Source organism: Meles meles, chromosome 7 (genome assembly GCF_922984935.1).
Source record: "Meles meles chromosome 7, mMelMel3.1 paternal haplotype, whole genome shotgun sequence".
In the NCBI taxonomy this organism is placed as follows: Eukaryota; Metazoa; Chordata; class Mammalia; order Carnivora; family Mustelidae; genus Meles; species Meles meles.
In genome coordinates, this window is record NC_060072.1 from 138,692,932 (window position 1) to 138,720,803 (window position 27,872).

General features: G+C 39.9%; 1 protein-coding gene across 1 annotated transcript; it reads right to left on the reverse strand.

Moving 5' to 3' along the window:
• Positions 1-1,058: 1,058 nt before the first annotated feature.
• Positions 1,059-25,652, reverse strand: LOC123946515 (patched domain-containing protein 3-like). Its single transcript, XM_046011877.1, has 3 exons — positions 25,546-25,652; positions 5,413-5,558; positions 1,059-2,563 (listed from the first exon to the last, which is right to left on the reverse strand). The coding sequence occupies exons 1-3, from the start codon at positions 25,650-25,652 to the stop codon at positions 1,059-1,061; spliced, it is 1,758 nt and encodes a 585-aa protein (XP_045867833.1).
• Between the last annotated feature and the right edge of the window lie 2,220 nt (positions 25,653-27,872).

A 27,872-nucleotide genomic window follows, 5' to 3' on the forward strand; every position in this document is an offset into this window, starting at 1 on the left:
TGTTCATAGATTAGAAGATTCCAAATGGCTAAGATAACAAATTAAAGTGTAGATTCACTATAACGGAGTCATGAACCCAGGAAGCTTTCTGATAAACTGACAAGTGATTCTAAAATTAGTATCTAAACGCTAAGAACAAGGAATAGCCAAAATAATTTGGAAAAGAAAAAAATGTTGGACACATTATACAACCTAATTTCACGACTTAATATAAAGTTTCAAAAATCAAGACATTGAGGTATTGGCTTTAGGATAGACAAACAGATCAATGCACAGAAATAGAGCCACACATAAATTGTCAGCTGATTCTTTGACAGAGGTGCCAAATTAATTCTATGCTGAAAATACAGTCTTTTTACTAATGATGCTGGAAAACTGGGTGATAACTATTATGGGAAGATAACGAACTTCTATCCACACTTCTCAACAAAAGATTTATGGATCACAGTCCTCAATGTAAAATTAAAACTATGAGCTTTGAGAAGATAACATAGGTGGATTTTTTTTGTCATCTTGGAATAGACAAAGACTTCTTGGGACACAGAAAACATTGGTCATTAAAAAAATGATAAATTGGATTTCAAAACTTTAAAAATTTCAGTTTATCAAAATATACCATTAAGAAAATGCATACAACACCCCAGACTGGGAGAATAAATAATAAGTTGTACTTTTACATAATAATGATAGAGGAAGTACAATGAAAATAATATTCCATTTATATTATAATGTATAAAATATTTGAATTCCAGGCATAAACTTCTAACAATGAAACAAAAGGAAAAAATAATTGGAAAGTCATACCTTATGCTTGATTGTATAGACTATAATAAAGATGACAACACTTCCTAATTTAGTTAAGATATTTTAATGTAAGACTAATTTTTCTCAGGATATTTTAAATAACATCTTTAAATGGGATTTCCAAGCCAAGGAAACATACCTTTGTTTTAAGTTTACTGACTGTTTCTGATAGTGCATTTTTATCAGATTGGATTCTGGCAATCAGGAATTCTAAAATTGGTCTTTGATTTGTTAGCAGATATTCAAACAAACCTTCAAAAAAAGGTTAAGAATACTGGAATAAAAATTAGGCCATGAGCAGCCCCAAATACCATAACAAGAAACATAATCTTAAAAAATGTCCTGAAGATGTATGCTTTAGCTACGGATAAAACACACACCCCTATTACTGTTGAAAGTGCACTTTGTAACACTGGATAGCCTAGCAGATACAACGCCTCAATTGTTTTTTGGTTTACTGAGGGCTTAGAACTGGAAACAAATGCATAAGAAATGTGTGCAGAAAAATCGAAAGAAAACCCTATACAAATGACAAGATTAATCATGGATATGGAATCAAGATTGACATTCCAGAATGCCATGAAACCCGTTACTCCCACAATCACAGAAGCAATAGCAAAAGTTACCCACAAGGAACACAGTGGGTGAGGAATTAACAATAAGGAAACAATGAACATAGCAGTTGATGCAACAATGACATTTCGAACAGTATTTTCTAATATTGCAGTATACTGATCAAAGTATATGAATGCCTGGTTATACACCATTAGGGGAATTTCGCAATTTTCAGCTTTGCTTCGTAACTGGGATAACATTGTCTTCTTATTGGTTGAAGAAGAAATACCCACGGTCTGAATGAAGCCCCGGGAAGAAATGATTTCATGTGATGATGAAATGTTAATATCATACATAAAAAGTGGAAAATGTGTTAAAAAATTGGGCAAATTATTCATAAAATTATCCTTATCATTTACATCTTGCTGCCTGTTTTCCATATATTGCACATACTCTCGAAACCAAAACTCTGTAAGACTTTTATCTACATAGTCACTGTCTTCCAAATCTGACAGACATGTTTCCAGTTTTGGCCCCAAACTTTCATCCCAGTAGTTAAGAGTTTCTGTAACAATAACCATAACTCTGGGACCATAATCTGAAAAATATTCTTCTTCTACATTAAAATATGGTGTGATGTAGGAATCGTCACTTGCCAAATTTCGAAGGTCTAAACCTTCCTGCACTTGGAAACACCCATAGATGCTACTTATGATGTACAAAATGTATAAAAGCACTACAAAAAATTTGGACTCGGTTCTTGTGAGAAAAGGGCCAAAATAGTCTCGAAAGAACACATTCATTGGATGGACATCAGTTTCTTCTTCATCGGGGAGAGAATCACATGGAAAACAGCAGGATCTTTTTAATGAGGAACATTTTTGGTCGGGAGTTTCTGGCTTTTTCAACCAGCGTAGACAGACTCTTTCTCTTTTACCATCCAGGGCCATAAATGCCCCAAAACAGGTGATGTTATAGAAATAACAAAAGAGCAGGGTTGTTCCTGTATAGATGCAAAAGTACTGCACGGACCTGAAAGAGGTCATAATCCCTGTATAGAAGGCCAGGACGTTGGTGATGGTTGTAATTGTAATCGACACTGCCACTTTGGAATAGACCCTGGACAGACGCTGTTTTATGTTATCCATGAGGCTGGTGTTCTGCCAGGCAGAAATCATTATGAACATATCATCAACCCCGACACCTGTTAGAAAAAAAAAGAATCCATCTTCATACATAGTAATATCCATTAAAAATTAAATTCATAAACTCAAACCATCTTCTTTGTCCATCTCTTAAGGTCTGATTTATCTCACCCAATCTGTGCTTTGATACCATGTTCTCTGCTGCCTCCTTTGGTTGCCTCTGAAGCCACACCAGAATTCACCCCTTCCTCTGTAACAACTCTGGGCTTTGTCCATCCTCCTGTTATTTGTACATAGCATGGGATAGACTGGATACTCTGCTCCAATTCTTCATGCAGGGTGTTTTAACCATGAGTCAGGAAACCTGTCGTGGATGTTAGCTGAAGCAGGATTAGCAATGTTATCTTCGATTCCACTGGATTATCTGAGAGACCATTTTCCCTCATAAACCATTTTACACAAATGTATAGACACATTGAGCCAACATTCTGTTCCTTAAAATATAAGCTGGACTTATATATAGAACAGATACCCAAACACACACACACACACACACACACTCTCTCTCTCTCTCTCTCTCTCTCTCTCTCTCATCATTTTCCTCCTAGCCTGTTTTTGATACCCAGAATGTTATCACTTAAACTTGCTTTCCCAGGTTAAGGCATTATTATTAAAATGCAAGTACTCTTGAAATCAGACATGTTCACCAAAGTAAATCTCAAGAATCCCTTGCGTAGGGGCACCTGGGTGGCTCAGTGGATTAAAGCCTCTGCCTTCGGCTCAGGTCATGATCCCAGGGTCCTGGAATCAAGCCCCAAATTGGGCTGTCTGCTCAGCAGGGAGCCTGCTTCCTCCTCTCTCTCTGCCTGCCTCTCTGCCTACTTGTGATCTCTGTCTGTCAAATAAATAAAATCTTTAAAAAAAAGAATCCCTTGCTTATTAATATCTACTAGGCAATCCTTTTCCATAAGGATGTTTCATGATGGGTTTGGAATAGAGAGGACAGAACATTTGAGGACTCTGAAATCACCACTGAAAACTTGGAAAGGAGGACTAGAAAGAAGAAAGGGGATAGTGAGGACAACAAGAGCATTTGCAGTTAAGTTTCACCTGCCTCAAGCTTTCTGCTAGAGTTGACACTATTTTCACCCATGTATATTGACACAAACAATAAAATAAATAAGGAAATACACAAGGTGGAATAAAATGCTGATCTCCACTTCAATTTGGAGGTATCTTCTCCACGGGAGGGTACTAGGAATTGCTACTTTGCCTCTAATCAGATGTTCTCTGGGTATGATCAAGCAGGCAGAAGGATCTAAATTAACAAAAGGCTACACAGAATGTCACAAATGCGTCCTGACATCCCATGGCTAGCAGCCTTGAGGATTTCAGTTGTACTCAGCTGGACAAAAGGGAAGAATCAGAAGTACTAAGGACCAAGAATGAACTCATTGATATTTACAAGGTATTTAAAAACTAGTTTTATTTTTTATTTTTATTTTTTTAAAGATTTTATTTATTTATTTGACAGAGAGAGATCACAAAGTAGGCAGAGAGAGAGGAGGAAGCACGCTCTCTGCTGAGCAGAGAGCCCGATGTGAGACTCGATCCCAGGACCCTGAGATCATGACCCAAGTTGAAGGCAGAGGCTTAACCCACTGAGCCACCCAGGCACCCTAAAAACTAGTTTTATTATTTATAGAACCTTATTCAGAAATTGTCCTTGCACATTTCTTGAGTTGCTTAAAACACACACACACAGAACCATTCACACTCCTGTGAATACACAAACTATACAATCCTGGTTTACATGAAATCAATTAGGTACACCTTAACCTTGTTATTAATGGCTGTGGGGGCTGGTGAGTGACTAAGTATGGTTGTGTCCTAGGAAGAGATGCCCTGACATCCAGCATACAGATCATTCACTGTCTCCCCTAGGAAACCAAATACTACCTCTTCCAAGCTCCTTACTTTCTCAAATAGAAACACCTTTATTTTCTCATGCTTATTATAAAATAAATTCTGGAAGTACAGGAAAATATGGAGAAAAAATTTAAACAGCTGTAATTCCACCCTTCACTTTTACATATATCCATCCAGAATTTGCTCTATGCAAATACATCAATACAACTATATATTTCTATTTTGAACACCCTGTTACATAACAAGCATTTTTCTGGTAGTGGTTATATATCTTATGTCTACCTTATATATCTTATAAATCTACCTCTTTCTAAGGACTGAATATGATTCACAATTTTAATATGCTACATTTGAGTTGCCCAATCCCACGCTGATAGGGAATTAAGTGGTTTTCAAAACCTTCCTGTTCTAAATAATGCCAGAGTGAACATGCCTTTACTTTTTGAGCACTTGTCCAATTATTAGGACAAATTCCTAGGGAGTGGAATAAATGAGTCAAAGACATTCCCTGTTTAATTTTTAAGTCTTTTGACTTGCAAAACTGGACAAAAAAAGGGTGTACCAGATTACAGTTTTCCCCTAGCAGGATGAAAGTTCATTTCCATACAAACTTCCTTCAATCTTCCAATATTCATTAATCTGATATGAAAACAAGGTGTCTCATTTTTGTTTTAATTTGTATCCCTTGGTTAATTGAGAGGTCAAATTTTTTTCTTATTATTTCCAGTGATTCATATTTTGGATTTGGGTGTGACTCATCTGTTCATGTCACTTGTCTGTGTTTTTCCATTTGGGGTGCTAGATTTTCTCCCTCTAAAGACACACAATTCAGTTTTATTTTCTTTTTTCCTGTCACCTCATTTTAGATCTATAGAACCACCCAAATATAATGATTTTGCTTAATCTAACCTAAACTCCCTCCCTATCTACCCCACACCGCCACATACACAACATGTAGCCCCATTATTGTTTTACTCACCCAGAATAAGAAATGGTGAATTTGCAACTATGATCACAAATGGCACCCCCATGTACAACATCAGGCCAAAGCCGCTCACCACTGCCAAGGCAGCAGAAATCACCCCAAAGGCTGCAGTCCACATTTTGTTACGTACACAGTCACACCTGTAAATTTGGAAGGAAAAATCATGGGATTTGTGGTGGTAGGTTCTATACTGAAATTCCATCACTTTGTAACTTTTTTGACTTGGACACCTGTTCAGAGGGCTCTTGGACAATAATTCCCATACTAGTCTAGTGGAAACCTTTAATTCAAAGGCACTATCCCAGACCAAGTGGGAAAAAGGAGAGAGGGAACAGAAAAGCTACCTGAGCTTTTACAAAGCGTTCTAGGTGATTCTTCTGCAGCTAAGCAAGCAACTACTCCACTGATTGGTAGTTGAGAACCACAGAGTTATACTAAAACACTCCTGATGGTTAATTCCACTCTGTTCTTCAAAGGGTATAAATGGACTACAACAGCAAAGGGAGGGAAAGCCTTAGCAGAGTAAGTATCCATATCCAGTGCTCTTTTCACCCAACCCTTGACTCCAGCTCACTGTAGATGCAAGCCTAAATAGCTCATGTATTTCAGAGCCAGTTCAATATGTATTTTGGTTAGCAAAATGTAGAAAGACTCCTCTAAGATGTTTTCAGGATTTTCATCTACTGCTGAAGTGGGCTCTAGAAAAGTTGCTACTAATTGCAAAAGAATTGGAAATGTAGTCTATTTAGAATAACACAGCCTGGGCCTATTTCCCAGAAGTGGGAATATATAGACAGCATTTTAAAGTATGGGTTCAGTACTTTACCTACCCAATACTCACAACATTATACTTTTTTTTTCATTTTTTTTTCATTTTATTTATTTTTTTCAGTGTAACAGTATTCATTCTTTTTGCACAACACCCAGTGCTCCATGCAAAACGTGCCCTCCCCATTACCCACCACCTGTTCCCCCAACCTCCCACCCCTGACCCTTCAAAACCCTCAGGTTGCCCCAACCTCCCACCCCTGACCCTTCAAAACCCTCAGGTTGTTTTTCAGAGTACATAGTCTCTTATGGTTCGCCTCCCCTCCCCAATGCCCATAGCCCGCTCCCCCTCTCCCAATCCCACCTCCCCCCAGCAACCCCCAGTTTGTTTTGTGAGATTAAGAGTCATTTATGGTTTGTCTCCCTCCCAATCCCATCTTGTTTCATTTACTCTTCTCCTATCCCCCTACCCCCCCATGTTGCTTCTCCATGTCCTCATATCAGGGAGATCATATGATAGTTGTCTTTCTCTGATTGACTTATGTCACTAAGCATGATACGCTCTAGTTCCATCCACGTCGTCGCAAATGGCATGATTTCATTTCTTTTGATGGCTGCATAGTATTCCATTGTGTATATATACCACCTCTTCTTTATCCATTCAGACATTTCTGCAAAGAAGACATCCAGATGGCCAACAGACACATGAAAAAGTGCTCCACGTCACTCGGCATCAGGGAAATACAAATCAAAACCACAATGAGATATCACCTCACACCAGTCAGAATGGCTAAAATTAACAAGTCAGGAAATGACAGATGCTGGCGAGGATGTGGAGAAAGGGGAACCCTCCTCCACTGTTGGTGGGAATGCAAGCTGGTGCAACCACTCTGGAAAACAGCATGGAGGTTCCTCAAAATGTTGAAAATAGAACTACCCTATGACCCAGCAATTGCACTACTGGGTATTTACCCTAAAGATACAAACATAGTGATCCGAAGGGGCACGTGTACCCGAATGTTTATAGCAGCAATGTCTACAATAGCCAGACTATGGAAAGAACCTAGATGTCCATCAACATTATACTTTTTTAAAAAGATTATTTATTTATTTGTCAGAGAGAGAGAGAGAGAGGGAGCACAAGCAAGGGGAGTGGCAGGCAGAGGGAGAAGCAGGCTCCCTGCTGAGCAGGGAACCTGATGTGGGACTTGATCCCAGGACCCTGGGATCATGACCTGAGCCAAAGGCAGATGCTTAACTGACTGAGCCAGCCAGGTGCCCACCACATTACATTTAAAAATTTTAAAATATATATTTCACTTGTTTGTTAACTGCTTCAAAACAAATGACTGATACTCATCTCTAGACATTTTTAGTAGGAGAGACAAACTAAGTTTGGATTGAAACCTGAGTCAACAATGGAAACAGAAGCACTGATTCTAATACAGTAACAACATGACTAAAGACCTTTTACTGTTGGGGCGCCTGGGTGGCTCAGTTGGTTGGATGACTTCCTTCAGCTCGGGTCGTGATCCTGGAGTCCTGGGATCCAGTCCCACATCGGGCTCCCTGCTGAGCAGGGAGTCTGCTTCTCCCACTGATCTCTCTCCTTTCATGCTCGCTCTATCTCAAATAAAATAAAATCTTTAAAAAAAAAAAGACCTCTTACTGTTGTAACAGTAAAATAGCTAACCTTTCCTATTATGAAAAAAGTATTCTGCACCATGGTTGTAGCTCACTTTCTGTCAATCCACCAGTTCTAGGAGTTAAATTCAGGGCCCTAAATCAACCACACAGACAAAATTCCAGAGCAAAAATAAGTTGCTTTGTTAGACTAAAATTTGACCATAATGAATACTTTCTTAAAACAATACTGGCTTATCTATGAAAAACCTGCAGCAAATATCATTCTCAATGGAGAAAAACTGAGAGCTTTTCTGCTAAGGTCAGGAACATGGCAGGGATGTCCACTAACACCACTGCTATTCAACATAGTACAAGAAGTCCTAGCCTCAGCAATCAGACAACAAGAAGAAATTAAAGGCAACCAAATCAGCAAAGAAAAAGCCAAACTATCACTCTTTGCAGATGATATGATACTTTATGTCAAAAACCCAAAAGACTCCACTCCAAATCTGCTAGAACTTGTACAGGAATTCAGTAAAGTGTCAGGATATAAAATCAATGCACAGAAATCAGTGGCATTTCTATACACCAGCAACAAGACAGAAGAAAGAGAAATTAAGGAGTCAATCCCATTTACAATTGCACCCCAAACCATAAGATACCTAGGAATAAACCTAACCAAAGAGGCAAAAAATCTGTACTCAGAAAACTATAAAGTACTCATGAAAAAAATTGAGGAGGGCACAAAGAAATGGAAAAATGTTTCATGCTCATAGATAGATTGGAAGAACAAATATTGTGAAAATGTCTAAAGCAATTGACACATTTAATGCAATCTCTATTGAGGAATGTTGAAAAAGAAAGCCAAAGTTGGTGGCATCACAATTCCAGACTTCAAGCTCTATTACAAAGCTGTCATCATCAAGACAGTATGGTACCGACACAAAAACAGACGCATGGATCAGTGGAACAGAATACGGAGCCCAGAAATAGACCCTCAACTGTATGGTCAACTGATCTTCAACAAAGCAGGAAAGAATGTCCAATGGAAAAATGGTGTTCCCAACAAATGGTGTTGGGAAAATTGGACAGCCACATGCAGAAAAATGAAACTGGACCTTACACCACACATGAAAATAGACTCAAAATAGATGAAGGACCTCAATGTGAGAAAGGAATCCATAAAAATCCTTGAGGAGAACGCAGGCAGTAACCTCTTTGACCTCAGCCACAGCAAGTTCTTCCTGGAAACATCCCCAAAGGCAAGGGGAGCAAGGGCAAAAATGAACTATTGGGACTTCATCAAGATCAAAAGCTTTTGCACAGCAAAGGAAAGAGTAAACAAAACCAAAAGACAACTGACAGAATGGGAGATATTTGAAAATGACATATCAGATAAAGGGGTAGTATCCAAAGTCTATAAAGAACTTATCAAACTCAACACCAAAAGAACAAATAATCCAATCAAGAAATGGCCAGAGTACGTGAACAGACAATTCTGCAAAGAAGACATCCAGATGGCCAACAGACACATGAAAAAGTGCTCCACATCACTCGACATCAGGGAAATACAAATCAAAACCACAATGAGATACCACATCACACCAGTCAGAATGGTTAAAATTAACAAGTCAGGAAATGATGTGGAGAAAGGGGAACCCTCCAACACTGTTGGTAGGAATGCAAGCTGGTGCAACCACTCTGGAAAACAGCATGGAGTTTCCTCAAGTAGTTGAAAATAGAGCTACCCTACAACCCAGCAATCACACTACTGGGTATTTACCCAAAAGATACAAATGTAGTGATCTGAAGGGGCACATGCACCCAAATGTTTATAGCAGCAATGTCCACAATAGCCAAACGATGGAAAGAACCTAGATGTCCATCCACAGATGAATGGATAAAGAAGAGGTGGTATATATATATACAATGGAATACTACTCAGCCATCAAAAGAAATGAAATCTTGCCATTTGTGATAACATGGATGGAACTAGAGGGTATTATGCTGAGCGAAATAAGTCAATCAGAGAAAGACAATGATCATATGATCTCCCTGATATGAGGAAGTTGAGAGGCAATGTGGGGGGTTTGGCGGGTAGGAACGGAATAAATGATGCAAGATGGGATCGGGAGGGAGACAAACCATAAGAGACTCTTAATCTCACAAAACAAACAGAGTTGTCAGGGGGAGAGGGGTAGGGAGAGCGTGGTTGGGTTATGGACACCGGGGAGGGTGTGTGCTATGGTGAATGCTGTGAAGTGTGTAAACCTGGCGATTCACAGACCTGTACCCCTGGGGCTAATGATACATCATATGTTAATAAAAAAATAATTAAAAAAAACAACACTGGCTTATGGCAGTTTAAAAGAAGAAGGTAACAAAGATGAATTCTGAAATCAGAAAGATTAAGGAGGATAAAAGTTACATATGACACATTTATTTCCATTCCCTCTTTCAAGTTTCCAGATTTTTTGGTAGAAATTTTCCAGAGGATGGGAGGTATGATTTTACTTTGACTAATTGCTGAGTTGACTTTCTCTCAATGACCTTTATTTTATTTTATTTTTATTATTTTTTTAAAGATTTTATTTATTTATTTGAACAAGATCACAAGCAGACAGAGAGGCAGACAGAGAGAAAGGAAGAAGCAGGCTCCCCGCTGACCAGAGAGCCTGATGCAGGGCTCAATCCCAGGACCCTGAGATCATGACCTGAGCCGAAGGCAGAGGCTTTAACCCACTGAGCCACCCAGGTACCCCTCAATGACCTTTATTTTAATGCTCAATAGACCATGGAGGAAAAAATTTGAAAGTGAACACTGTAGGAGTTTGGTGAATACATTTGCAGATATTCCAGTGCCCTAGAAGGATTTGGTTTTAAGCAGTTTATCAGAATGACCTAGGAGAGTCTTAGAAGTTTAGATTTCCTGGAACCTAGCTCTGCAGATCCTGATAGGATAGGTTTGCAGTGAAGCTGCAGAGTCTGAATGTCTAAATCTTTCCTCATATGATTCCAGTGCTTAGACCGATTTGGGCATCACTGACAGCAAGATGGCCTATCCTTTGAATTTTTTTTTCCATTTTATTTATTTTTTTCAGCGTAACAGTATTCATTGTTTTTGCACAACACCCAGTGCTCCATGCAAAACGTGCCCTCCCCATTACCCACCACCTGTTCCCCCAACCTCCCACCCCTGACCCTTCAAAACCCTCAGGTTGTTTTTCAGAGTCCACAGTCTCTTATGGTTCGCCTCCCCTTCCAAATTTTTTTTTTTAATAAACATATAATGTATTTTTATCCCCAGGGGTACAGGTCTGTGAATTGCCAGGTTTACACACTTCACAGCACTCACGATAGCACTCCCCCTCTCCCAATCCCACCTCCCCCCAGAAACCCCCAGTTTGTTTTGTGAGATTAAGAGTCATTGATGGTTTGTCTCCCTCCCAATCCCATCTTGTTTCATTTATTCTTCTCCTATCCCCCTAACCCCCCATGTTGCTTCTCCATGTCCTCATATCAGGGAGATCATATGATAGTTGTCTTTCTCCGATTGACTTATTTCACTAAGCATGATACGCTCTAGTTCCATCCACGTCATCGCAAATGGCAAGATTTCATTTCTTTTGATGGCTGCATAGTATTCCATTGTGTATATATACCACCTCTTCTTTATCCATTCATCTGTTGATGGACATCTAGGTTCTTTCCATAGCTTGGCTATTGTAGACATTGCTGCTATAAACATTCGGGTACACGTGCCCCTTCGGATCACTATGTTTGTATCTTTAAGGTAAATACCCAGTAGTGCAATTGCTGGGTCATAGGGTAGTTCTATTTTCAACATTTTGAGGAACCTCCATGCTGTTTTCCAGAGTGGTTGCACCAGCTTGCATTCCCACCAACAGTGGAGGAGGGTTCCCTTTGAATTTTTAATTCACTTAGCAGAGAAGGGCTAAACTAGAAATTATTGTCCTTAGGAAACAATCTGTATGTTTGGTGAGAGATCCTTATCTTCCTTGAAAGGTAATCATGTCTCTCATGAGTAAACAATAATTTCCAGTGTATTTGAGAAGGGAAAGATTTTCCCCAGATTGTTTCAGAAACTGATCAAATATTTGGGGTAAGTTTTGACATTTCCAAAATGTTAGACAAGTTTGAAATAGTCTAGAAGCTCAACATACCACTACTGTGCTGTAGAATGAGGTTCAGATTAGAGCATAAAGTTGGAAAAGTCTTACTATTGTTCTCATGACTTCACTGTAAGACAATGAATATTGAACCCTAAAATGTGTTCAAACAAGGCTTCTGTGTGAGGCAAATGCAGGTATGCAAGGAGTGGCCTTCCTGTAAGGAGTGGCCTTCCTGTGTAAGGATCTGAGACAAGCAGGACGGGCAATGTTTTAGGGACTGTCTAGGAGGCCCTGCCCAGAACAGAGAGAAGAGACTCTCTGTGGTAACAGAGAGAGAGGAGTGGGAGGTGTCTAAGAAACTTAGAAACACTCTCACAGGAGAAAGGGTTTTATTTTTGATACCAAAAAAGGCATGAATTGAACCATCATGGCAACATCTTTACCTTAAGTATCTTCCTGCTCCTTTTCCTATTCTCCTTGGGCATGCTCCAATCAGGAGCCAACTTAGCAAGATGAGAAACAGGAAGAAAAGTGCTACAAGAGGACTGGTGAGTCCCTTTTCTTCCCATTAAGGACTGTCCCAGGCAGCACATTCTGGCTAAGAGTGCTGCTGGCCTGGGGGTGGGGAGGAACCTTAGCTTCAAATCTAGTTATGTTTTGCTTTTTTTTTATTACATGATTTTGTTTTGTTTATTACATGGACATGGACATTTTAATTCAGACTGGAGGATTTTGTCTTACCTAAGAATGACCACAAAAGTCACAGGGCCTGCCTGAGTTTAATGGGGTGGAGGAAGAACTGCTCTACCTACAAAACTTAAAGAGAACAAAGGGAGACAAAAATAAAGTTGTTTTATGTTTATACCTCATGAGTCCTATGTGTTCAGTGTGTTGGTTACAAACAAACACATAAAGTCTTCAAAGACACATAAGTATAAATCATTTTCTAATTGCCTTTGGTACAGGATTTATTTTCTGTATTACTGTCTATAGTCATTTGTAAAGATAAGCAAGAGTTGATATAAACGTGTATCTTCAGAACCAACTATCTAGTAGACAAGTTTTATCAAACCAGTTGTTGGTACCTTGTAGATTCCACACTCATTTAACAATTTTTAAAAACTCTACTGACTTGAAAAAGACAGAATTTTGTCTTTTCCCCTCCCCATTCTGCCTCCCTCACTTGCTCTCTCCCTCCCTCCTACACTTCCTCTTTAGTATTTTGGTTTGTTTGTTTTCTAGGACATTGCAGTCTTTCTTTCCAGAATAACAACGTTGTGAGGTAGTTTATTGATTCTAAAGAGGTACCCATTATAGTTAATTGACTCCCTTTGCCTACTGGGGCCTCATTTTTCTCTACCTTAAAATCTAGAGAGTTGAATTATATCACTTGTTCCCAAACCAATCTACAAATAAAAATTCAAATAGAGAAGTTTTTGAAATATAGATTTTCAAACTGAACCCCCAGAGACTTGATTCAATAGGGGAAGGCCTCAGAATACGTGGACTTAAGAGTTGTCTCTGTGATTCTGCTGTGAGAATCACTGGAATGATATAATCTGTAGTGTTCTTTCTACACCCAAATTCTTTTATTTGTCAATATTTTTCACATTTTAGCTTTCTGATCACAAGAGACTAAATTAACCCTAAGGCCTAGATAACAATTTTTAAGTGCTTAACAAGATAAAGCCCACATCAGAACAATGAAGATACCTAAGTCAATTAAAGATGATTTTTATATAGTTAAAAGTACTAGTTCAAACTTAGAAATAGGGACTTGTTGTTTAGTTCTATCAGCATATCTGCCTCCAAATGGTCATAATTGGCAAATATGTAAGGTAAAAAATATACCAAATCAAACAAAACTGGCCACAATTTCTTTTTCTTTTTCTTTCTTTTGTTTTTAAGGTTTTATTTATTTATTTATTTGTTAGAGAGAAAGAGAGAGAGAGAGAGAGGGAGGGAGGGAGCACAAGCAGGGGGAGTGGCAGGCAGAGGGTTAGGGAGAAGCAGGCTCCCTGCTAGGCAGGGAACCTATGTGGGACTCAGTCGCAGGATGCTGGGATCATGACCTGAGCCGAAGGCAGATATTTAACTGACTGAGCCACCCAAGTGTCCTTAAGGACAATTTCTTTATTTCTTTTTATTGTTCTATGTGATTGCACACTATTGCTAATGGGGAAAAAAGTTTAAAAAATAAGGGTTTAGTGTTAGCTGTCAACAAAACATGGAGTAGGTATTTCCCAAGTCTCATGACCCCACCCAACCCCCAGAAATATAGAAAAACAAGCATATATTTTCAGAATTCCGTAAACTCTGGAAAATAGTCAAATGCTTACGACAAGTAAACAAATGTTGAATGAAAGGTGGGGAAGCACTTCAAAATTGTTGAAAAGTTTTATAGTGATTTTGCATGCCCTGTCTCTCTCCCTCTCCAGTGCAGTAGAATTCTTAAAGTGGCAGTGACCGTAAAGTGACAGATGTGTTAAAGTGGCCACAGCCTCATGGTGGCAATAGAATTAAGGCAGCAGCAGTCTTAAAGCAGTAACAGCTGTGTTACCAGTATGGAACCAATTCTAAGCTTTCACCTAGGGCTGATCCCCAGGCACAGTGTAAGCCTTGCTAAGTGTTGAAGGAGGGTCCAGGCATAGAACCATGTTGCAAAAATTGGGAGAGCTCCTAGCATCCAAGGAAATCTATGTCAAGACACTAGCTAAACACAAGCTAAGGTACAGAAACTTCAGTGAGTACAAAAACATTAATTACAGTCTTTACAATAATAGTTTGGGAAAATCACTAAGAAAATGGACTACTACAGTCTTTTTTTTTTTAAAGATTTTATTTAATTATTTGACAGAGAGAGAGATCACAAGTAGGCAGAGAGGCAGGCAGAGAGAGGAGGAAGCAGGCTCCCTGCGGAGCAGAGAGCCCGATGCGGGGCTTGATCCCAGGACCCTGAGATCATGACCTGAGCCAAAGGCAGCGGCTTAATCCACTGAGCCACCCAGGCACCCCGGACTACTACAGTCTTAAACACATTAAAAAACAACAGAGAACTCTAGGGAATCTGATTTGAAGTTAAGTTTGTACCAGTTTAATGTAGATTGTTTTAAATTGAGAATTATAAATCTCCATGGTAACCCCAAGGAAAATCTCACAAAGTCACTGCCAAAGGGAATGACAAGAGAATCAAACAGCTCACTAGAAAAATAAAAACTAAACATTCAAGAGGCATAAATGGATGAAATGAAGGGGAAAAAAGCTGTAAGATATACAGAATACAAATAGCAAAATAGCAGAAGTCCTTCCTTCTCCACAGTTATTTTATTTTATTTTATATTTTTTAAAGATTTTATTTGTTTATTTGACAGAGATCACAAGCAGGCAGAGAGGCAGGCACAGAGAGAGGAAGGGAAGCAGGCTCCCACTGAGCAGAGAGCCCAATACAGGGCTCGATTCCAGGACCCTGGAATCATGACCTGAGCCAAAGGCAGAGGCTTCAACCCACTGAGCCACCCAGGCGCCCCTCAGCAGTTATTTTAAATGTAAATGGATTTAACTCTCCAGTCAAAACGTAGAGATTGACAGAATGGATAAAATAGCATGATTCAACTATATGATGTCTACAAGAGACTCTAGATTCAAAGACCTAAACAAATTGAAAGTTAAAGGTGAATAAAGATATTCCATATCAGTAGTAAAGAAAGGACAGCAGGGGTGGATATACTGATATAAGAAAAAACAGACTTTATTTTAAAAATAGTTAAAAGAGACAAAGAAGGACATTATATATTGATAAAAAGGCCAATTCATCAAGAGGATTTAAAAACTACAAACAGACATGCACCACCAGTAGAGACTGAAAATACATGAAGCAAATATTGACAGACTTGCAGAGAGAAATACGTAGCTTTACAATAATAGTTGGAGAATTCAATATACCACTTTCAATAATGGATAAAACATCCAGGCAGATACTCTATAATGAAACATAAGAAATGGACAACACTATAAATCCGTTAGACTTACAGAGATACATAGAACACTCAACCCAATGATAGCAGAATATACATTATTCTCAAGCACACATGAAACATTCTCTAGAATAGATCATATGTTTGGTTACAAAACAAGTCTGAAAATGTAAAAATATTGAAATATACAAAGTATCTTTTCAACTAACAATGAAGTAAAGCTCCAAATCAATAGTAGAGGGAAAGCTGGATAATTCAAAATATATGGAAATTAACTCTCTATTTAATAACTAATGGGCCAAAGAACAAATCACATGGGAAATTAGAAATTACTTAGGAATAAATGAAAACAAATACACAGCATACCAGAACTTACTGGATGTAGTGCTCACAGATAAATTTATACTACATTAAAAAAAGAAAAAGATCTTAAATCGGGGGGAGGAGTCAAGATGGCGGAGAAATAGCAGGCTGAGACTCCATCAGGTAGCAGGAGATCAGCTCGATAGCTTATCTAAACATTGCAAACACCTACAAATCCAACGGGAGAGTGAAGAGAAGAAGAACAGCAACTCTAGAAACAGAAAATCAACCACTTTCTGAAAGGTAGGACTGGCGGAGAAGTGAATCTAAAACGACGGGATGATAGACCGCGGGGGGAGGGGCCGGCTCCCGGCAAGCGGCGGAGTAACGGAGCACAAAATCAGGACTTTTAAAAGTCTGTTCCACTGAGGGACATTGCTCCAGAGGCTAATCCGGGGTGAAGCCCACGCGGGGCCAGCGTGGCCCCAGGTCCCGCAGGGTCACAGAAAGATCGGGGGTGTCGGAGTGTCGGAGAGCTCGCAGGTATTAGAACGGAGAAGCCGGCTGCAGAGACAGAGCCGAGGACTGAACTCTCAGCTCGGGGTTACCTTGAACTGGTCACGGGCTGGGTGAGTTCGGAGCGCGGCTAGAGGCTGGGGATACAGGAGTGATTGGGTGCTGTCCTCTGGGGGTGCACTGAGGAGTGGGGCCCCAGGCTCTCGGCTTCTCCAGGCCGGAGACTGGGAGGCCGCCATTTTCATTCCCGTCCTCCAGAACTCTACGGAAAACGTTCAGGGAACAGAAGCTCCCAAAGGCGAACCCGAGCCGATTACTTAGTCCGGCACCGGTAAGGGCGGTGCAATCCCGCCTCGGGCAAAGACAGTTGAGAGTCACTTCAACAGGCCCCTCCCCCAGAAGATCAACAAAATATCCAGCCAGGACGAAGTTCATCTATCAAGGAGAAAGCAGGTTCAATTCCTAAGACAGCAGAGCAATTCCAGAGGAGGAGAAAGCAAAGCACGGAACTCATGGCTTTCTCCCCATGATTTTTTAGTCTTGCAGCTACTTCAATTTTTTTTCTTTTTTCAATTTTTTTTCTTTTTTCACTTTTTTTTCTTTTTTCTTCTTCTGCTAAATTTTTTAAAACTTTTACCCTTTTCTTTTTTAACGTTTTTTGACTAGTTCATCTAAATATATATTTTTTTTCTTTCTTTTTTATATTTTTTATTTGTTTTATTTTTTAAATTTTTTTCTTTTTTTTTTCAGAACCTGCTTTTATCCCCTTTCTCCCCCCCACAATTTGGGGTCTCTTCTGATTTGGTTACAGCGCATTTTTCTAGGGTCTTTGCCACCCTTTTAGTAGTTTATTTGCTCCTTCATATCCTCTTATCTGGACAAAATGACAAGGCGGAAAAAATCACCACAAACAAAAGAACAAGAGATAGTACCAAAGGCTAGGGACCTAATCGACACAGACATTGGTAATATGTCAGATCAAGAGTTCAGAATGACGATTCTGAACATTCTAGCCGGGCTCGAAAAAGGCATGGAAGATATTAGAGAAACCCTCTCTGGAGATATTAAAGCCCTTTCTGGAGAAATTAAAGAACTAAAATCTAACCAAGATGAAATCAAAAAAGCTATTAATGAGGTGTAATCAAAAATGGAGGCTCTCACTGCTAGGATCAATGAGGCAGAAGAAAGAATTAGTGATATAGAAGACCAAATGACAGAGAATAAGGAAGCCGAGCAAAAGAGGGACAAACAGCTACTGGACCATGAGGGGAGAATTCGAGAGATAAATGACACCATAAGACGAAACAACATTAGAATAATTGGGATTCCAGAAGAAGAAGAAACAGAGAGGGGAGCAGAAGGTCTATTGGAGAGAATCATTGGAGAGAATTTCCCTCATATGGCAAAGGGAACAAGCATCAAAATCCAGGAGATGCAGAGAACCCCCCTCAAAGTCAACAAGAATAGGTCCACACCCCATCACCTAATAGTAAAATTTACAAGTCTTAGTGACAAAGAGAAAATCCTGAAAGCAGCCTGGGAAAAGAAGTCTGTAACATACAATGGTAAAAATATTAGATTGGCAGCAGACTTATCCACAGAGACCTGGCAGGCCAGGAAGAGCTGGCATGATATATTCAGAGCACTCAACGAGAGAAACATGCAGCCAAGAATACTCTATCCAGCTAGGCTATCATTGAAAATAGAAGGAGAGATCAAAAGCTTCCAGGACAAACAAAAACTGAAAGAATTTGCAAACACCAAACCAGCTCTCCAGGAAATATTGAAAGGGGTCCTCTAAGCAAAGAGAGAGCCTAAAAGTAGTAGATCAGAAAGGTACAGAGACAATATACAGTAACAGTCACCTTACAGGCTACTAATGGCACTAAATTCATATCTCTCAATAGTTACCCTGAATGTTAATGGGCTAAATGCCCCAATCAAAAGACACAGGGTATCAGAATGGATAAAAAAACAAAACCCATCAGTATGTTGCCTACAAGAAACTCATTTTAGACGCGAAGACACCTCCAGATTTAAAGTGAGGGGGTGGAAAACAATTTACCATGCTAATGGGCATCAGAAGAAAGCTGGGGTGGCAATCCTTATATCAGATCAATTAGATTTTAAGCCAAAGACTATAATAAGAGATGAGGAAGGACACTATATCCTACTCAAAGGGTCTGTCCAACAAGAAGATCTAACCATTTTAAATATCTATGCCCCTAACGTGGGAGCAGCCAACTATATCAACCAATTAATAACAAAATCAAAGAAACACATCAATAATAATACAATAATAGTAGGGGACTTGAACACTCCCCTCACTGAAAAGGACAGATCATCCAAGCAAAAGATCAACAAGGAAATAAAGGCCTTAAATGACACACTGGACCAGATGGACAAAACAGATATATTCAGAACATTTCATCCCAAAGCAACAGAATACACATTCTTCTCTAGTGCACATGGAACCTTCTCCAGAATAGATCACATCCTGGGTCACAAATCAGGTCTCAACCGGTATCAAAAGATTAGGATTATTCCCTGCATATTTTCAGACCACAATGCTCTGAAGCTAGAACTCAATCACAAGAGGAAAGCTGGAAAGAACCCAAATACATGGAGACTAAACAGCATCCTTCTAAAGAATGAATGGGTTAACCAGGAAATTAAAGAAGAATTGAAAAAATTCATGGAAACAAATGATAATGAAAACACAACAGTTCAAAATCTGTGGGACACAGCAAAGGCAGTCCTGAGAGGAAAATATATAGCGGTACAAGCCTTTCTCAAGAAACAAGAAAGGTCTCAAGTACACAACCTAACCCTACGCGTAAAGGAGCTGGAGAAAGAACAAGAAAGAAACCCTAAACCCAGCAGGAGAAGAGAAATCATAAAGATCAGAGCAGAAATCAATGAAATAGAAACCAAAAAAAAAAAATAGAAAAAATAAATGAAACTAGGAGCTGGTTCTTTGAAAGAATCAATAAGATTGATAAACCCCTGGCCAGACTCATCAAAAAGAAAAGAGAAAGGACCCAAATCAATAAAATCATGAATGAAAGAGGAGAGATCACAACTAACACCAAAGAAATACAGACAATTATAAGAACATACTATGAGCAACTCTACGCCAACAAATTGGACAATCTGGAAGAAATGGATGCATTCCTAGAGACATATAAACTACCACAACTGAACCAGGAAGAAATAGAAAACCTGAACAGGCCCATAACCAGTAAGGAGATTGAAACAGTCATCAAAAATCTCCAAACAAACAAAAGCCCAGGGCCAGACGGCTTCCCAGGGGAATTCTACCAAACATTTAAAGAAGAACTAATTCCTATTCTCCTGAAACTGTTCCAAAAAATAGAAATGGAAGGAAAACTTCCAAACTCATTTTATGAGGCCAGCATCACCTTGATCCCAAAACCACACAAGGATCCCACCAAAAAGAGAACTACAGACCAATATCCTTGATGAACACAGACGCAAAAATTCTCGCCAAAATACTAGCCAGTAGGATTCAACAGTACATTAAAAGGATTACTCACCACGATCAAGTGGGATTTATTCCAGGGCTGCAGGGTTGGTTCAACATCCGCAAATCAATCATTGTGATAGAACACATTAATAAAAGAAAGAACAAGAACCATATGATACTCTCAATAGATGCTGAAAAAGCATTTGACAAAGTACAGCATCCCTTCCTGATCAAAACTCTTCAAAGTGTAGGGATAGAGGGCACATACCTCAATATTATCAAAGCCATCTATGAAAAACCCACCGCAAATATCATTCTCAATGGAGAAAAACTGAAAGCTTTTCCGTTAAGGTCAGGAACACGGCAGGGATGTCCATTATCACCACTGCTATTCAACATAGTACTAGAAGTCCTAGCCTCAGCAATCAGACAACAAAAAGAAATTAAAGGCATCCAAATTGGTAAAGAAGAAGTCAAACTATCACTCTTCGCAGATGATATGATACTATATGTGGAAAACCCAAAAGACTCCACTCCAAAACTGCTAGAACTTGTCCAGGAATTCAGTAAAGTGTCAGGATATAAAATCAATGCACAGAAATCAGTTGCATTTCTCTACACCAACAACAAGACTGAAGAAAGAGAAATTAAGGGGTCAATCCCATTTATAATTGTACCCAAAACTATAAGATACCTAGGAATAAACCTAACCAAAGAGACTAAGAATCTATACACAGAAAATTATAAAGTACTCATGACAGAAATTGAGGAAGACACAAAGAAATGGAAAAATGTTCCATGCTCCTGGATTGGAAGAATAAATATTGTGAAAATGTCTATGCTATCTAAAGCAATCTACACATTTAATGCAATCCCTATCAAAATACCATCCATTTTTTTCAAAGAAATGGAACAAATAATCCTAAAATTTATATGGAACCAGAAAAGACCTCGAATAGCCAAAGGAATATTGGAAAAGAAAGCCAAAGTTGGTGGCATCACAATTCCGGACTTCAAGCTCTATTACAAAGCTGTCATCATCAAGACAGCATGGTACTGGCACAAAAACTGACACATAGATCAGTGGAACAGAATAGAGAGCCCAGAAATCGACCCTCAACTCTATGGTCAACTAATCTTCGACAAAGCAGGAAAGGATGTCCAATGGAAAAAAGACAGCCTCTTCAATAAATGGTGCTGGGAAAATTGGACAGCCACATGCAGAAAAATGAAATTGGACCACTTCCTTACACCACACACGAAAATAGACTCCAAATGGATTAAGGACCTCAATGTGAGAAAGGAATCCATCAAAATCCTTGAGGAGAATGCAGGCAGCAACCTCTTTGACCTCAGCCGTAGCAACATCTTCCTAGGAACAACGGCAAAGGCAAGGGAAGCAAGGGCAAAAATGAACTATTGGGATTTCATCAAGATCAAAAGCTTTTGCACAGCAAAGGAAACAGTTAACAAAACCAAAAGACAACTGACAGAATGGGAGAAGATATTTGCAAACGACATATCAGATAAAGGGCTAGTATCCAAAATCTATAAGGAACTTAGCAAACTCAACACCCAAAGAACAAACAATCCAATCAAGAAATGGGCAGAGGACATGAACAGACATTTTTGCAAAGAAGACATCCAGATGGCCAACAGACACATGAAAAAGTGCTCCACGTCACTCGGCATCAGGGAAATACAAATCAAAACCACAATGAGATATCACCTCACACCAGTCAGAATGGCTAAAATTAACAAGTCAGGAAATGACAGATGCTGGAGAGGATGTGGAGAAAGGGGAACCCTCCTCCACTGTTGGTGGGAATGCAAGCTGGTGCAACCACTCTGGAAAACAGCATGGAGGTTCCTCAAAATGTTGAAAATAGAACTACCCTATGACCCAGCAATTGCACTACTGGGTATTTACCCTAAAGATACAAACATAGTGATCCGAAGGGGCACGTGTACCCGAATGTTTATAGCAGCAATGTCTACAATAGCCAGACTATGGAAAGAACCTAGATGTCCATCAACAGATGAATGGATAAAGAAGAGGTGGTATATATACACAATGGAATACTATGCAGCCATCAAAAGAAATGAAATCATGCCATTTGCGACGACGTGGATGGAACCAGAGCATATCATGCTTAGTGAAATAAGTCAATCGGAGAAAGACAACTATCATATGATCTCCCTGATATGAGGACATGGAGAAGCAACATGGGGGGGTAGGGGGATAGGAGAAGAGTAAATGAAACAAGATGGGATTGGGAGGGAGACAAACCATAAATGACTCTTAATCTCACAAAACAAACTGGGGGTTGCTGGGGGGAGGTGGGATTGGGAGAGGGGGAGCGGGCTATGGACATTGGGGAGGGGAGGCGAACCGTAAGAGACTATGTACTCTGAAAAACAACCTGAGGGTTTTGAAGGGTCAGGGGTGGGAGGTTGGGTCAATACCCTTTTCAACAATACTTACAGATTTTCCACACCCCTGGTGGCTTATTTCATCTCACACAGACAAATGCGTACAAGACAAGCCATTGTCCCCACAGCACTGTCTTATTATCTTGCTGAAATGTGGTGAAATGCATTACAGTTTCAGGTGACTTCAGGAATGTTGAGAAATACTCTGCCCATTCCCTGAGAAAAAGCTTCATTATTTTCTTCATATGAATTCTGCTCCTAGTTGACTCCTCCTGTATTAGCATTTTGAGACCAAAAACTTTTCAGCAGACTTTTTTGTAGGGTAGAGCTCTACTTCTCACAGGCTAGCTTTTCCCCATTGCCATTGGTTAGAGGGACTAGGTGACTTTGAAGTTTCTAATCAACAATGGCTACTTGCTTCAATTTGGCTAAGGCGTCCTCTGATGGAAGGAAGAATCTTCAAATCACCGAGGGCTGGCAGCCCCAGAGGCTACATATATGAAGACCCAAGATCAACTGAGGAAGCATTGTGGGGCACATTACTTTACCACATTTATTCTGGGCTCGGCTGTTCTGGGAAGCAGTTGGGGGTACTTACAAGTAAAGTTTGAAGGCACCTAGATTTCCATGTACCCCTTCAGAAATGCAGAGATGATAACCCTATCTGTGCCTTTTGAAAAGAGCAGAGGTAGTCATCCTAGTCAAGGAGGATCACAAGGGCCTTCCTCCCTTTCAGTCACCTCCTCTCCTGGTCATCTCCCACCACGGACCGCAGAGACAGTGCCCATCACTAAACAAGAAATTGTCTTATCTACTGCTCAGTGACCCCGTTCCACTTCCTAAAGATCAGAGACCAGCTCCACTTTGGGTCTGTGCGACAAATCCCAAGGACAAAATGGCAAAACCCAAAGCGAAGGTTTGTACTATGTTTATTCACAATTATGAGACACAGATCTTGACATACTCCTTCCTGTGCATGTGACATTTATTTTGACAGGTAAAGAGTCTCCTTGAGTCGGGGGTATTTATTTCAAACCATAAATGTGACAGTTTGTGTCCATTGTCTTGGATCTCATTGGTGGGGTCTTTGCCTTCCCCAATGCAGAAACTCTTCCCCCTGACTCCTCTTAAAATCCCTTTTGTGGTTCACTCCTGCTGAGGTCCCCTGCCCTCCAGAGAGGGACACGTCTGTTCACTCAAGTGCAGCTCCTCTGTGCAATATCCACCGATCCATGAAATCACATATCCTTACTTCCCAAGTGGCATATTTTTCTGCTGCCCTTCCTCCTTGCTTTGCTAATGGCTAACTCCTGCCAAAGTCCTACCTTTCGAATTCTCAAGGCAAGAGTCTACAAGTCTCTCCACCAGGACGAGAGAGGAAAAGCCACTCACAGACTCGCATGCACTCACATACGTATGTATTCCTGATGTATGTCAAAGAAAACTTGAAGAAGTCTTTATTCCTTTTAGACTGTTGGAAATGGCCATCACTGAACTTTATGGATGCAAGGAAGAGTCTATCACCAGCTGTTCTCAGCTGAAATTCTGTGAACACAGGGAAAGCTGCATTCCTATTTTGCTTTCCAGGTCTGGAAGTTATCGTAAAACAAAAACAAGGCCTGAATTCTTCATACATAATGCAGCCATTGAGGCAGAGGAAAAACCAACGGACAAGCAAGAAAATCACAATTCGCACACTGTCTCCATGTCCTTCCAGCAGCACCCCTGGATAAAAGTAGCTTTACCTCAGTATAACTTCCGGTTACTCCACTAGAAAATGAAAAACACACATAGACACACACCTCTAGAATATCTGGAACAGGATGGCTAGACTATTTAGAACACTATCTCCCTTATCATTAAATTGAATGCTACAAATTAAAACATTTTGTGAGCAGGACATCACTAAATTATCACCTCCTTAAATGCAGGGACCATGTCTCAGATTTCCAAAGCAAGTGCCCAAAAGTTTACCAAATGGATAAATATTTGAATCAACTTAAAATGGAAGAAATACTAAGATGGCAAGGATGTGAATGACACCCAAATACGTCTGCATCCTATTCCCCAGAACTCATGACTTAAGATTGCTAATCAGCCCACCTAGGGACAGGGAGTAGATACTGGGTTATCCAAGGGGGGCCAGTGTATTCTCCAAGCTCTTAAAAGTGGTAGAGACCAATAAAAAGAAGAAAAAAAAAGTGGTAGAGACCATGACAGGCTGTGAAATTTCTCAGTGTTTTCCATTCCACAGTTTTTCTTTCACCTGTAAATGAAATTGATGAAAGTGGTTAATTTTCACTTTTATTCCTGAAACCCAGCACAACAAGATTCTGCCCCACGATGGAGATAACTTTTACGTATATACATGCAACGGCAGAAGGAAAAAGAAGCACATGATGTTTTGCCAAATTCTTTGCTGCATGCATACAAAAGTATGTGTGTGTGTATGTGTGTGTGTGTGTGTGTGTGTGTGTGTGTGTGTGTGCGTGTGTCCAGGTAATTGTGAGTGCTTACCCAGCCATATCAGTGAGGAGAACTAGCCTGCAGCTCAGAGCTTTCTACCTTGCCTCTCTGCCATGCTCAGCATGTCTCTGGTCTGCAGACTAGTTCCCATGTCACAAGCTGGCTGCAGCCTTCTCAGGACCCCATTCAGACACAACAGCATTGAGCAGAAGGAGGGGGACTGCTTATCCACGTGCCTCTGATAACAAGAGAAGAACCTTTTCTCCAAGAACACGAAGGCCTCTCACATGCAGTGGCATGCCCGCATCCGATTCAATAACTGACAAGAGAACTTGGTCACAATGACTGGCTTAGATCTATTAGGACTTCTTGCTGGGGTCTGGATACTATATCTTTCTCAACACGCATGAGTTAGGGTTACACACTGGAATGTAGTAAAGGCTCTACATCCCGAGAAAAGGTGGGAACAGCTTGTAGGTAGGCAAACAAGATTTTTATCTTGGGTAACACTTCCGGAAACTTCGACATGCTTCCCAACGTGTATGGAAGAACACCAATTGCATCTGTCCACAGCCAATCTCAGACCACCTTGACTATCCTATAATGCTATCCCATCCCAGGAATAGTGTGAGACTTCATCTGAAACTGTGCTAAATTAACTTGTTCCATTTAGTCGGCTTTTTAGTGGCTAGAGAGGAAATAAGGTGGGACAACATCTATTTCTTCTGAGAAATTGTGCTACTCTATCCACAACCTCCTCTGAAAGAACATACACAGTAGCCTGCTACATCCCTTTCATGTATGCCATTGAAGGTTCTGCTGGCCACTTCACAACAATGCTCAAGACAACCCAAACCTAACAGTAATCACACACCACTTTCTTTTGGATAGAAAAGTAAGTCGTAAAGCAATATTAGCAATCTTTCATTGAACGACTTTTTATTGAGCTCCTATTACATTCTCTTACCTGGGACTATGGAATTAATGATTGGCAGACATAAGTCATGACCTTGTAGAGCTTGAGTCCAGTAGGGAAGACAGGCATTATTGGCTAACAATAATAATAGAAGCAAATGTAAAATTATCAGTGATAAGCGCCAAGAAAGAGCTGCAGGGCAGGTCCACAAAGACAGACTTGAGGAGCTAAAGCTTGAGCTTATGTTGCGGGAAGACAGGAGTCTGCTTGGTAAGTAGTGGAGAGGTAGAAGAATGACCAGACAGAAGGAGCCTCGTGTGAGAAGATTCTGTGGCAAGAGAGAACATGGCCAGAGAGGTTGGAGCATAGAGGAGTGAGGGAGGTGGCGCAGGAGAAAGTCAGAGTCTAAGGGAGGGGCCAGATCATACAGGCACTGGGGACTTATGTTTAGAAATAGAGTCTTCATCCTAAACGTAAAGGGGAATTTCTGAAGTGTCTTGTCTAAGTGGTGGTGTCAACAGATTCATATTTGAAAGGGTTATTCTGCCAGGGTGAAGGTCAGGTTGCATACAAGAAAGCCATTTTTAAGGCTAATGATGCAGTATTCTACATTTTTAAAAAAATGTTGTTCAGACTATGGTGGAAACTGACAGAAGAATTCAAAAGATGTTTTGAAAGTAAAAATTTCAAAATTCAGTGGTTGATAGGATGAGAGATAAACTAGCCTGTCCAAATGAATGGTGGTGCCAGTCAATGAAAACAGACATAGAAATAGGGCTTGGAGTAGAGCAAATATCAAAAATACATGAAGATCTCATACAACTCAATAGCCAAACAAAAAAAACACAGTCTGATTTTACAATGAGTAGAGGCTCTGAATAGACATTTTTCCAAAGAAGACATACATATGGCCAACAGGTACTTGAAAAGATGTTCGACATCTTTCACCATCAAGGAACTTCCAATATACATGCCAACTTTTCAGATGTTGTTCTCCGTTAGCCCACTAAGAATGGATTATTGTCTATCTCATTTCCTTAAGACCCATAGGACAATTAACAGGATATAAATCGTTCCTTAAAGTCAAGCTTCTTACCTCGTTTTTCATTCATAACCACTCAGTCAGAACATTTCTTTCCACAGCTTTGCTGTCAAAGTAAATGTTAAATGCTCTGAGAATGCTGTGTAAAATAGTGTAGAAACAGTCATTGTAAGACTGTAATAAACCAGATTCAATTCTCTCAAACTAAAGCAATCTAGTTTTCATAGTGGGGGGGGGCAGGGGGATATTTTATTATTAGTCTGTTTCCAAGTTTTCCACAAGAAAAGCACAGTCATCATGTTAATATAATGGGTCGACCCTTTATAAAATAAACTTAGCCTAAAATATATGAGTATATCATTAAACTTTTCAGTATGCTATAGAGCTCTACAGAAGCTTCTAATACCTGGTACCAAGAATGTTGACCCAGAAGAACTCTTCTTTTCTTACATTCTCCAGATTTGGCAAGAGTCGTTTTCTCAGGCACTCACTACAGAACACTTATTACCTTCGTGAGATGGAAATTAATGAAAGTAACTACATCTAGAACTTTCATTATTGGTACAATTACATGACCACACATCAATACAAGGAAACATCTCCAATTCCCTGCTTTGAACACAAAGATTTTAGTCCCAAGATTTCTGTTGAATGTCTCATTTTAGGATTCCAAACAAGTCCTACATACAATGGATCAAAGGAAATCCAGTCACATTTGGTGATGGGGTGGGAAGGTACAGAGGGAGGGATAGAAGGAGGGTGAGGGGAAAAGACTGATTTTAGTTCAGGA